The sequence below is a fragment of the Triticum aestivum genome, chromosome 3D (genome assembly GCF_018294505.1).
Source record: "Triticum aestivum cultivar Chinese Spring chromosome 3D, IWGSC CS RefSeq v2.1, whole genome shotgun sequence".
NCBI classification, from domain to species: Eukaryota; Viridiplantae; Streptophyta; class Magnoliopsida; order Poales; family Poaceae; genus Triticum; species Triticum aestivum.
In genome coordinates, this window is record NC_057802.1 from 534,293,906 (window position 1) to 534,305,502 (window position 11,597).

An 11,597-nucleotide genomic window follows, 5' to 3' on the forward strand; every position below is an offset into this window, starting at 1 on the left:
AAATTACATCCAGATTCGTAGACAACCTAGCGACGACTACAAGCACCGAAGTGAGCCGAAGGCGCGCCGCCATCATCGCCCCTCCATCGCCGGAGCCGGGCACAACTTGTTGTAGTAGACAGTCCGGAAGTCGTCGTGCTAAGGCCCCATAGGACCAGCACCCCAGAACAACAACCGCCGCCAATGAAAAATAACGTAGATCGGAAGGATCCAAACCGAAGACACACGAACGTAGACGAACAACGACGAGATCCGAGCAAATCCACCAAAGATTGATCTGCCGGAGACACACCTCCACACGCCCACCAACGATGCTAGATGCACCGCCGGAACGGGGGCTAGGCGGGGAGACCTTTATTCCATCTTCAGGGAGCCGCCACCGTCTCGCCTTCCTGAGTAGGACACAAACCCTAACAAGATTGAAAAAAATGACTAAAAACGGAGCCCTCCCGCCGGCACTTGCCAGGATCCACCGCGCCTCCATGGCCCTAGGGCCACCGGAGACGAGGCGGACCTGCGCCGGCGCCGGCGAGAGACACGAACCCTAACTTTCTTTCTTGGAGGAGGAGGAGGAGGAGACGGGGACTACCTCCACACCTCGGCTCTTATTACTGTTCTTTATTCATTTTTGGGGGGATTTGCTGATTTTTCTTGATAAATAGAGACATTGTCTTCATCCTCTAGAAGGGACTGGGCCAAAGTGTACTAGTATAAAGAAACAAGAAAATAAAGATAAAAATAAAAATGGGATGGTAGTTGATAGTTAAACATCTTATAATAGTGAACTAAGGGAGTACCATTTTTCTATTGACAAGCATGCACTTATGGTTTAGTGACGACTTCATCTCAGTGGTGGACATTGCTTTCTGGTCTGGGTCCAATATAATGTATATGCATTTCTTCCCTTTATGCCCTTCTAGCTTCAACTTGAAAGGATCACAACTTTGTGGATGGTGGATGGATACCTTTCTAATTGAGCCTTTTATTATCCATTGTGGTCATTAGGCACTATCATTTGCAACAAGAAATTCACCCCGTGCATGATTACTAGATTAGAATGGTGTTCTTTCTCTTCTTCTTCTTTTTATATCTCAAGACTTGCTACTGTTCTTAATACTTATGTCTAGAAGTATATCACGGTCAAACTTCTCTAAAAGCATCTCCAACCATTCGGCCCCCAGGGGCTTGAGATAGCGCCGCCTGGGGGCGAACTGGCGATAATTTCGGCGTGGGGCCGATCGGGTTCCCAGCCATCGCCCCCAGACGCCTTTTTTGAAACATAAAATCGGCCAAACACAACACAATTTCGTCCAAACTAGGCGATTTCATTGATATTTGTACAAAAACCTTAAAAACACAAACTAAAAAACGACAAGTACGCCCAGCCACCGCCGCCTCCCGCCTTCTACATGCCGAGGAGCCTGTAGAACCGGGTGTAGTCGTCGCCATCGTTGCCGTCGTGCTGGGTGCCGCCGCCATCCCTGCTGCACCCCTGACCAGCGTCGCCGATGCGCGGGGGGTTGGACGGCCCGGGCGCTTCCTCGTCATCGCTGTCGAGGATTACGACGCCGCCCTCCTCGCGTCCGCGGCGCCGAGCGACGATCTCCTCAAAGGCCCGGCGCCGGCGCTCCATCTGCTAGCGGACGTAGTCCGCCTTCGCCCACTTGAGGGCGGTCTCGTCGGCGGCGGCCATTGCCTCGTGCTCCTTCTTCACGGGGAGCAAACCCGGCTCGGTCTTCGGCCTGATGAGGCGGTAGGAAGAAGGAGAGGGGCGGCCGCCCTCGTTGATGACGAGGGCGCCGCCGCGGGTGCGGCGCCCAAGTGGTGTCTCCTGCGGCTCCGGCTTGACGGGGCGGAGCGCCGGCGAACCGTAGGAAAGAGAGCCAGAGCCCGACGACGACGAGGTCGTTGTCTCCATTCGCCGCGGCGCCCAGGAGCTGCCGTGGCGGGGAGAGAAGGAGGGGCGCCGGGTACTCCAGGCGCGGCGTGTTGCCGGCCTTGATGTACTCGAGAACGGCCTCGAGGGTGCGGCCTGGGACGCCCCACCATTGTCGCCGCCCCTCGGGGTTGAGGCGGCCGCGGGGCTCGACGCCGTTGGTGGCGGCGATCTGCTCCTCGTGGCGCCGCTGGAAATATGCCGTCCACAGTGCGTTACTGTCGGGGGCGTAACTCGGCTGGTTGCGCTGCGGCTCCAGCAGTGAAGACCGGATGCGCGCCGAGCAGCTCCGCTGGGCACGGGTGGCACCGGGACGCCGCCGGCGCTGAGCCTCCAGGTGCTCGGCACCTGCATGTCCGGGGGCGCCGGGTAGTCGGCCTCATAGAGGAGGCGCGCCTCGTCCTCGTGTAGATGGCGGCGGCCGAAGCCGTTCGCCGCCGCGCCGTCGCCTGGGAAGCCCTCGGCCATATTGCCGTCGGCGGGGGGAGAGTGGGAGAGAGGGGTCGCAGCGGCGAGAGGTGGAGAGAAGGGCGTCGGTGGCGAGAGCTTGTGCGTTCACTAGCGAGGGAGGACGCCTTTTATAACCGTGGTGGCGGGCGGGACGCGCGTCGCTGCGCCGCCCGTGAGGCATCAATGGAGGGCTGACCGGCGCGACAGCCTTGGCATTAATTTCCGCGGGAACCGAGACGGTGAGGACGACGAAGGTGGCGAGTCGCTGACTCGCCGGACCCACTCCTTTTCACGCCGAAAACATTTCCCCCAGCGCGCCGGGTTCGGCCTGGGTCCGCCGACGCCAAATTTGGCCCTAACCGGCGAAAATTGGGCTTACGGGGCGCGACTGAGCCGAATTTTCTGCGCCGGCGACGAAAAAAAGGCCTTGAGGGGATGTTGGGGACGCGGCTGGAGATGCTCTAAGCATTTCATCATGGCGGTGGTTATACACTCAACCTATCAGAGATGAAATCTCCGATTTAAGGTCCCGGATGTCTCCACGGTGAGACATCATATCCGTCGAGCGAGAAGACGTATTACAGTGTCTTCATCAACGTTCAAGCTCCACCACTTCAAATGACGCGTTTGAGTGTGTGCGCGCGCCTGACTATTGGCACATGCATAAACTATTGAGATTAAACAATGACAAAATTTTCATCATATTTCTCATGAAAATGTCAGTGTACTTTGGCAGTAGTTGGTTGCTCTAAAGTACCTTGTTTGTATCGTGGCATTCGGTACTGTCAGCCAAACTTGACTGAAGAAACGCTGGATTTATTTCTCTCAGAAAACACGAGGCGCAAAAAGCTCAGGCCACAGAAGATCTCGATCACGCCAGGACACATACAGTGGAGATTTTCCTGCGCAGCGTGCTCAATCGAGAACGGCCCCCACGTCTTTGAAAGCCCCTCGTGGGGTTCACGCGAACCGGCTCAAACAAACTTCATCTGGTCCCACTTGTCAGACACGGCAGCTCCTGTTCATTCATTCCCTCCGTCGCAGGCCGTCTCGTAGCGGGTGAATTTTATCAGCTCCGCCGAATACCATTCAGCCACCGTATCCTTCGCTCTATTAGTAGAAAATAATAACGAAATCTTTCTCCAGGCATACGACGGATTGAGATTGTTTTCTGCTTGTACTCATTTGAAGCAGTAGAATAATTTTCTCTCAAAGAAAAGTAGTAGTAGGGGAAATTGACAAAAATAAATGAGCACACTTTTTTTTAGCTTAGCTGGTGGGTGGACACCGAAAAGCAAGTCCCCCCCTCTTGTGACGTATAGTCATCGATCTTGACTTCCACAAGTATTATTCCAGCATCTTTCGTCGCAAACCCTTAGATTTCACCATTTTTGGCAGACACCATTCCTGATTTTTATATATCTTTTTTAGGGAAGTGTTTATATATGTACTATATCTAAATATACATTTGTGTATATCTTTTTTTAGGGAAAGCATTTATATATACCTAAATATACATTTTGCACTGCAATAGTCTGGAGCAAGCCCACTTTGTTAACTACTTTCATGTGTTTAGAACACCCATAATGTCCATAACCTTTAACCGTCGGGGGAAGAAAACCCGGTCGTAGATGTATTATGCCTTGAATACATAACCGTGAAGAAGACGTATACATTACATGTTCAAGGAGATGCTAAACCAGCCATCTTAGCAATGATTGATGAGTTGACTGATGTTGAGAGTAATAACCTGCTAATTATATTCGAGTCAATTATTCTAATCTAGAGAAACATATAAACAATGTCGTGTACACGTCGCGATGCCACGCCTAATGATGATGTGTTTTATACCCCAAAATACTATAATAACTTGACACCTCATCTGCAAAAAAAAAAGATAAAAATGACACCTCATTGCATCTCTTCTTATTAACAAAAAAGAATAATAATAAGAACCAATAAAACATGACCACGAGAATCCTTAAACCTCCGTTTAAAAAAAAGGAATCCTTAAACCCTTTTCAGGGATCTATCTCCAAATAAATAAAATATCAGGGGTATATTCGTAAGAATGCAATACCGCCCCGAAACGGAACCGAAGGCTATGATTCGTGAGGGGCTAAAGCATTAAAAATATCCCTCCATTACCATTACTGCTCCCTTCCATCTCCCTCCCAACTTCTCCTCCCCTTCGTCTCCAGTTCCGACTTGTTCAGTTCTTCTTCCTCGCGCCGCCGACTCCAGCCGCTCCCCGCTCGCCTCCGATCACGAGCCCTTCCCCGTCAATGGTCGCCGGCGGCTGGCGTAAACCCCCGACGGACTCGTGAGAGGATCGCCTCTCGGTCCTCGCCATGGTAAGCCGTTCTTGATCTGCTCTGTTTTTTTTCCGGCCATAATTCCCCGCCGGAGTTGGAGCTTTATCCATTACTTGAGACGTGGATGGAGTTCCGTTACGTCTCGGTTGTGTTTTTTCCTGGGAGGAGATGCGTAACGCTTCCCCCCTGAATTCGCGCTGCTCTCCGCCGCCTTTTTGCCGAGTCGTTGGGTTCATGCAGTGCACGGACGGCGGTTCAGAAAATCGAATCCCTCCGAGCTCGTGGGTTCCTGGCGCTGAATTCTCTTGTCAGAATCCGCGCGTAGAGCTTTCCCTGACGAGGTGATGATTCGCGGAGGATTGTTTCGCGTCGTCTTCTTGTATGGAATTCGCTGAATTGCGTTCAAGATTGGAATTTTGGAATTCTCGGAATCAACTGTCGTTGGGGGTTTTATCGCTTTTCTCGCGAGGAATCCCAGCGGCCTGGCCGGCGCTCCGGCAATTCTCCAGCGACGCGCTTTCCATTTTTATAAAATTTTGTAGCTATTGCAGGTGCTCTGCTTTCCAGGCTCGAGTGAATCAGAATTCAGACAGAGGTTACTCTGGTTCCATAATTTGAAATTTTAGAATTTTGGTTCCATTTTATTAGCTCTGATACATTGCATGTGAATCCGTAATTTGAAATCTCTTTCCATTTCGTGGACCGAGGTCGTGCCAATTCGACTGGAACGGCGAAATTTTCTGTGAAATTTTTATCCCTCCACGCACGTTTTGCTGCTTTTTGACTTGTTTTTTCTATGAGTGCCACAGAGGTTTTGTTTGCTGTTGCAGAGTTCTTAACCCTGCCCTGGTGAGGCCTTGTTCGGTTAACAGGGATTTAGGAGTGGTTTGGCAGGGTTTGAGGTGGATACAATCTTCTAAAGTCAAAATCCACCCAAATCCCCTCCAACCCTCTTGGGAAGAGGCGTAACCGAACAAGGCCTGAAGGTTTCTTTGCTTGGGGGCCACACTTGCAGTAGATTTCAGGGCGCGCCTTGGCATAGCTTCACCTTCCTCCCTTGGGTTTCCCCTCCTCCGTCTCTTTGCTTCCCGATCAAGGCCGGCTTGGTTAATCCGATCGAGTTCCACATTGCTTTACCTCGTTCAATGCTGCCTCTGCCCTCCCTGAAACCTTGGCACATGTATGTACGATGATGCGCTCGCTCTCTGTTGGTTCTGACGGCTCGTGGACGCAGGGTCCGGCGCCCGGCGACTCGAAGCGGTTCTCCGGCGTGGTGCCGCCGGCCGCGCTCGTCTTCCTGGCCCTGGTGTTCGTCGCCGGCGCCATCGTCACGCTCCATCACAAGGAGGTGCGTGTGCTGTTTGCTGTACTGCACTGTAGATTAACTGAACATGATGTTGATGCCGATCACATTTCGCGTCACGAATGAGGCGCCGCGATGCTGCAGAGATGTCACGCCTGACCTGCCCGGTTGTTGCCCCGCAGAGCCTGTCGATACTGCAGGTGCAGCCAAGAGAGCTGGCCGCTAACGAGGAGTCGTCGTTCAGGTCCGCGCCTCCGGTGAGCGATCTGCGCGTCGCCAGCGACGACGTGGCCGAGACGCCGTCGGTGGAACAGGCGACGCCACCGGTGGAGCAGACGACGACGCCGGTGGAGCAAACGACGCCGCCGGTGGAACAGGCGACGACGTCGGTTGAGCAAACGACGCCGCCGGTGGAAGAAGCCCCTGACATCTGCGAGGTCAGTCAGTCAGTCAGAGACACATTGATTTCAGTTTCAGAACGCTTGCTGAACAACCGTTGCTTGCAGAACCAGTGCAGGCCTCCGGGCAGCGAGGCGCTGCCGAGGGGCATCGTGCAGGACAAGTCCAACTTCGAGTTCGAGTCGCTGGGCGGCAACCCCGGGCGGAAGGGGGCCGCCGCCGGCCGGCCGGCGAAGAGCCTCCTGGCGATCCCCGTCGGCATCAAGCAGAAGGCCGTCGTCGACAAGCTCGTCTCCAAGGTGCGCGCCATGCATGCATGATCACTCAGGTTTTTTCTGATCAGCTTAATTCTCAATGCTTAACTGTTCGCCGTGATCGTGGCCGCGCAGTTCCCGGCGGCGAACTTCGCGGTGATGCTGTTCCACTACGACGGCGCGGTGGACGGGTGGGGCGACCTGCCGTGGTCGCGCCGCGCGGTGCACGTGGCGGCCGTGGACCAGACCAAGTGGTGGTTCGGCAAGCGGTTCCTGCACCCGGACCTCGTCGCCGACTACGACTACATCTTCCTCTGGGACGAGGACATCGAGGTGGACGGCTTCGACCCCATGAGGTACCTCAGGATCGTCAGGAAGGAGGGGCTCGAGATCTCGCAGCCGGCGCTGGACCACCGGTCGCAGATCCACCACCGGCTCACGGCCCGCGCGCGCCGCGGCGGGACGGTGCACCGGCGGTTCTACAAGACGGCCGGCGGCGGGAGGTGCTACGGCAACAGCACGGGGCCGCCGTGCACGGGGTGGGTGGAGATGATGGTGCCGGTGTTCTCGCGCGCGGCGTGGCGGTGCGCGTGGCGGATGATCCAGAACGACCTCGTCTTCGCCTGGGGGCTCGATTTCAAGCTCGGGTACTGCGCGCAGGGCGACCGGAGCTCGAACGTCGGCATCGTCGACAGCGAGTACGTGCTCCACCGCGGCATCCCCACGCTGGGCGACGGCGGCGGCAAGGGGCCGGCGCCGAAGGCGAAGGCGTCGTCGGCGACGTCGGCGGACAGGTACGCGGTGCGGCTGCGATCGTATAAGGAGCTGCAGATATTCAACAAGAGGTGGAACGAGGCGGTGGCGGAGGACATGTGCTGGACGGACCCTTACCCGCAGCCGCCGACGGCGACGCCCAAGGGATGACCCACGGTGACCCGCCGCCGGCGATGGCCTTTGCGGTTGAGTAGATGACATAGAAGATACATCAAAATTTACAGGTCTAGAGAGCTTCTGATAACATGTCATGTACAGATCTCTTTCTCCCGGGCCAATAAGTAAGATAGGTTCAAAGACGATGTAATTATCATAATTTTCGGTAAAAAAGGTGGATTAATGAAGTTTTGAGTTTTTGACATGTCAGTTTTATCATAACTTTCAGAATACCGAATTGGATAACTGATGGACTCATCTTAAAAAAAAATACTTAGCAGGCTTTCCAAAATTGTCCGGCTCAACTTCCACAAAATTGAATCAAACCTTTTTTTTAAGCTAAAACGCCCTTTGGCTCTTTATTCATTTGGCGCTAGCATGTCTGACTGCACAAGATCAGTCAGCCATTCAGGGATTGTTTCATACATAAACATAGATACAGAAAGTTGTAAAGATTGCCTAGCTACACGGTGAGCCACCGTATTAGTAAGACGGCTGGCGAACCATAGCTTAAATCCGTGAAACAAGGTACTCATCACCTTCATTTCTCTTATAAGATGAAAACATGACGATTTCTGTGGAGCCTCCCAGAGACGTAGGATCTCGTGACAATCTGTTTCAACCTCAACTTGCTGAAGACCCATCTCCTGCGCCATGGCTAGCGCATCTCTACATGCAAGTAGTTCGAGAGTCAAAGGATCAGTAACCCCCTCGAACCTTGAGCCTCATGCTCTCACAAAGGATCCATGGTGATCACGGGCAACAAAACCCGCTCCTCCTCGTCCATGAACCAAGTGTGTAGCTCCATTTGTATCGATCTTCACCCACCCTTCGTCCGGTGGCTGCCACCTTGGAGGGACAACAGCCTGGGTTTTGATGTTAGCTGGAATCTCAAGAGCTCGCACGATCTCTTCAATAATGATCATGGAGTGACACGGTTGATACTCATGCTCTCCATGTGTATAGCTATTCCTCGAGTGCCAAACCGCCCACATCACAGTAATCACGATAGCAGCCTCATCATGCTTGAACAACCCATGATCTAGCAGATCGCGAGACCATGTCCGTGGATTGAGCCTCGGGATATTTATATCAAAGAAACGCTCGGCCGCCTCCCAGAAGCGCATAGCATGGTCGCACTCCATCAAAGAAAGTTTCATTATCATTACCACACATGGGGCAATTCGGTAGCTGTTGGGGATATTACCACTGGGTGTAAACCGGCCAGGAGAGGCCGGGTTAACCCCATAGTAGTTCACTATATCTGAAGCCCATGAAGATAGACGGTGGCGCTTTATGAAGGCCCAGGGCCCAAAGCCGCTTTAAGGCCTGTAGACATAAACCAGCATTGATATGTAAACTTGTATTGTAAGATAGAAAGAGCAGAGACCGAGCCGGACACGTTTATGAGCCGGCCTCGGGATTCTGTAAACCGACGGGCGTCAACCCGTGTATATAAGGGGACGACCCGGCGGTGGTTCAGGGAGACAGACAACAACTCGAGACTCAGGCAAAGCGCGCTCCCTGGTCATCGAAACCCAAGCAATCCCACAACAACTGGATCGTAGGCTTTTACCTTCACCGCAAGGGGCCGAACCAGTATAAACTCTCTTGCGTCCTTTGTCCGCTTTAACTCCTTTAAGTTAACCCGTAGCGATGGCGCCACGACTAAGTCCTTTCTCTAGGACATCTGACGTGACAAAACCACGACAGTTGGCGCCCACCGTGGGGCTATCGCACGATGGTTTCGAGTTCTTAGAGGGCAGCTTCGAAGGACTCAAGGGCTACGCTGTGGGCCGGATGACCAAGAGTCATCGTGGCAAGCTCTACATCGACGACGCAGGCTGGGGCCCCGAGGCCGGCTCAATCGAGTACGGGTACCGGGTCCCCTTCGGCGGCATACACGTTTTCATTGGCAAGATCGGCGAACCGGGCCCTGAGCCGGACATCTGCACCGACATCGTCAAAATGGCTCAGCGTGCGAGATCTGCCCGGGTTAAGCCTGCCATGAAGCGTGCCTTCGTGGGAGTCATCCACGGAGTGGAATTTGAGGATAGATCAGAATCTGGTGGTGAAACCGTCCTTTATTCCGGCGACGAGTCATCGACCGGAGAAACCGAGTCATTATATCAGTTGCAAGATGGCCGGATTGGGGGCTGTTCCGATGGCGACAGTATTCCGGACCCCTTTGATCCGCCAAATCGGGTTGCGATCTTCATGGCCGGCACACAGCCAGCGCTCCACTCTTCGACCGCAGCGGCGGTGATTTCTGGATCAGCAGCAGCGATAGCGGCCGGGGCAGGAGGCCCTGTGCGACCACCGGCTCAAGTTCTATCTGATCTATTTGACTCTTTGGCAACGCTGATGGCGGAAGTTAATCCGGCGGATCAAGGTGCACATAATGCGGAAATCGCGAAGGTGAAGGATTGGCAGCTGAGGATACCAGGATGGCTGCGGAACAGGCCGCATTGGATGCACAGGCTTACCGGCTTATGCTGGATCAGAGTGCCTCAAATGATGTCCTGAAGAGGAGGTACCAATCTCGCCTGCCGCCGGTTTATGAGGCCAGGAACCTCTTTAACACCCCAGGAGCGGGGACCAGTAATCTGCCGATGTTAAACCGGCCGGAGGCACCTGGAGCAGGGCCGCCGGTTCAGCCACGTTTGGTAGATCCGGCTCGCCAGAATCATGTTTCGCCATAGCATGTCCCAACACCACCGGGTCATTACTCTAACCCGATGAACAACATTGTCGCTGCCGCTTCACGGCTGGCGGCCCTACCGATCGAAGGCGAGTCTCCGGTGGCAGTCGAAACGCGACGGGCTAGGGAGCTTCTTCAGACAGCTTTGGTTCAGTAGCAGGCTTATTCGTATAGTCGCGAGAGGATCCATTCTACTCCTCGCCCAAGCCGGAGCTACAGCAGGCGTATGGATGAACCGGCCGTATCAAGCAATGCGCGGAACCGTGATCTACCCCGTGGCCATAACCCGGCGGGTGGTGGTGGTGATGCTCGGGATGTGGTGGATCGCGTTAGAGCTCGTCGAGAGGCCGAGTTAGCTGCACAGCATGAGGCCCGCCAACTTACTCCGGTTCGTCCAACCACATCGGTGTAACCAGGGGTTACCTCTAGCGCTTTGGGAGTACCGTGTCTCGTCCCAGCGCTGCGCAACGTGCGTCTGCGCAAGGATTTCAAAGGCCCACGAAAAGTGCCGAATTACACCGCCGATTTATCCCCCGAGTCATGGGTGGAAAGCTATGAGATGGCAATGGAGATGCTGGATGTGGATGATGCGGCGTGCGCTAAATACTTTACCATGATGCTGGAAGGAACGACTCGAACTTGGTTGAAAAAATTACCAGCTAATTCCATTGGGTCATGGGCCGAGCTGAGGGCCCGGTTTATCCAGAACTTCAAGGATACGTGCAAGCAGCCCATGTCAATTGTGGACCTAGCTGCCTGTGTCCAGGAGGAAGGAGAGTCAACAACCCATTGGGCGCGCCGGGTTTCGGAGATTTTGCATTCATCGGAACGCATTAACGCTGACATAACAGTTTTAACGTTGGAAGGCAATTGCCGGTTTGCGCCTCTGAAGCTGAAGTTGGGACGGCTCAAACGCCACTGCAATGATATGGGGACTCTCATGGCTGCCCTGGTGAAATATGCCGACTCTGATGGTACCAAGGACCCTGAGTCTGACAATGACAAGACAGGAAAGGGAAAGAAGAGCGGACATACCAAGGGGCAGCAGCACAACCTGGCGGTCCATGGAAACAACGGTAAGCGTAAAGCGGATAATAGCTTGGATTTTGTGGCTAATACCAACGCGCAGGACAAAGGCCAACGACGTAAAGGTAAACCGCCCCAGCGCGGTGGAGGACCAAGTCCTAATCCGAACCACCTGTCTTATCTGTTGAACCAGCCTTGCCCAAAGCATGGGACTAAGGAGAACCCGTCCACGCACCTCTGGAAAGATTGTTACATCATGCAAGAGTTCAAAAATTCTGATTCT

General features: G+C 54.0%; 1 protein-coding gene across 1 annotated transcript; it reads left to right on the forward strand.

Annotated features, from left to right (window-relative positions):
- Positions 1–4,516: 4,516 nt before the first annotated feature.
- On the forward strand, positions 4,517–7,790 carry LOC123080286 (uncharacterized). The gene is made up of 5 exons (XM_044503199.1): positions 4,517–4,740; positions 5,936–6,049; positions 6,187–6,441; positions 6,511–6,702; positions 6,793–7,790. The coding sequence occupies exons 1-5, from the start codon at positions 4,738–4,740 to the stop codon at positions 7,579–7,581; spliced, it is 1,353 nt and encodes a 450-aa protein (XP_044359134.1). The 5' UTR covers positions 4,517–4,737; the 3' UTR covers positions 7,582–7,790.
- Positions 7,791–11,597: the final 3,807 nt, after the last annotated feature.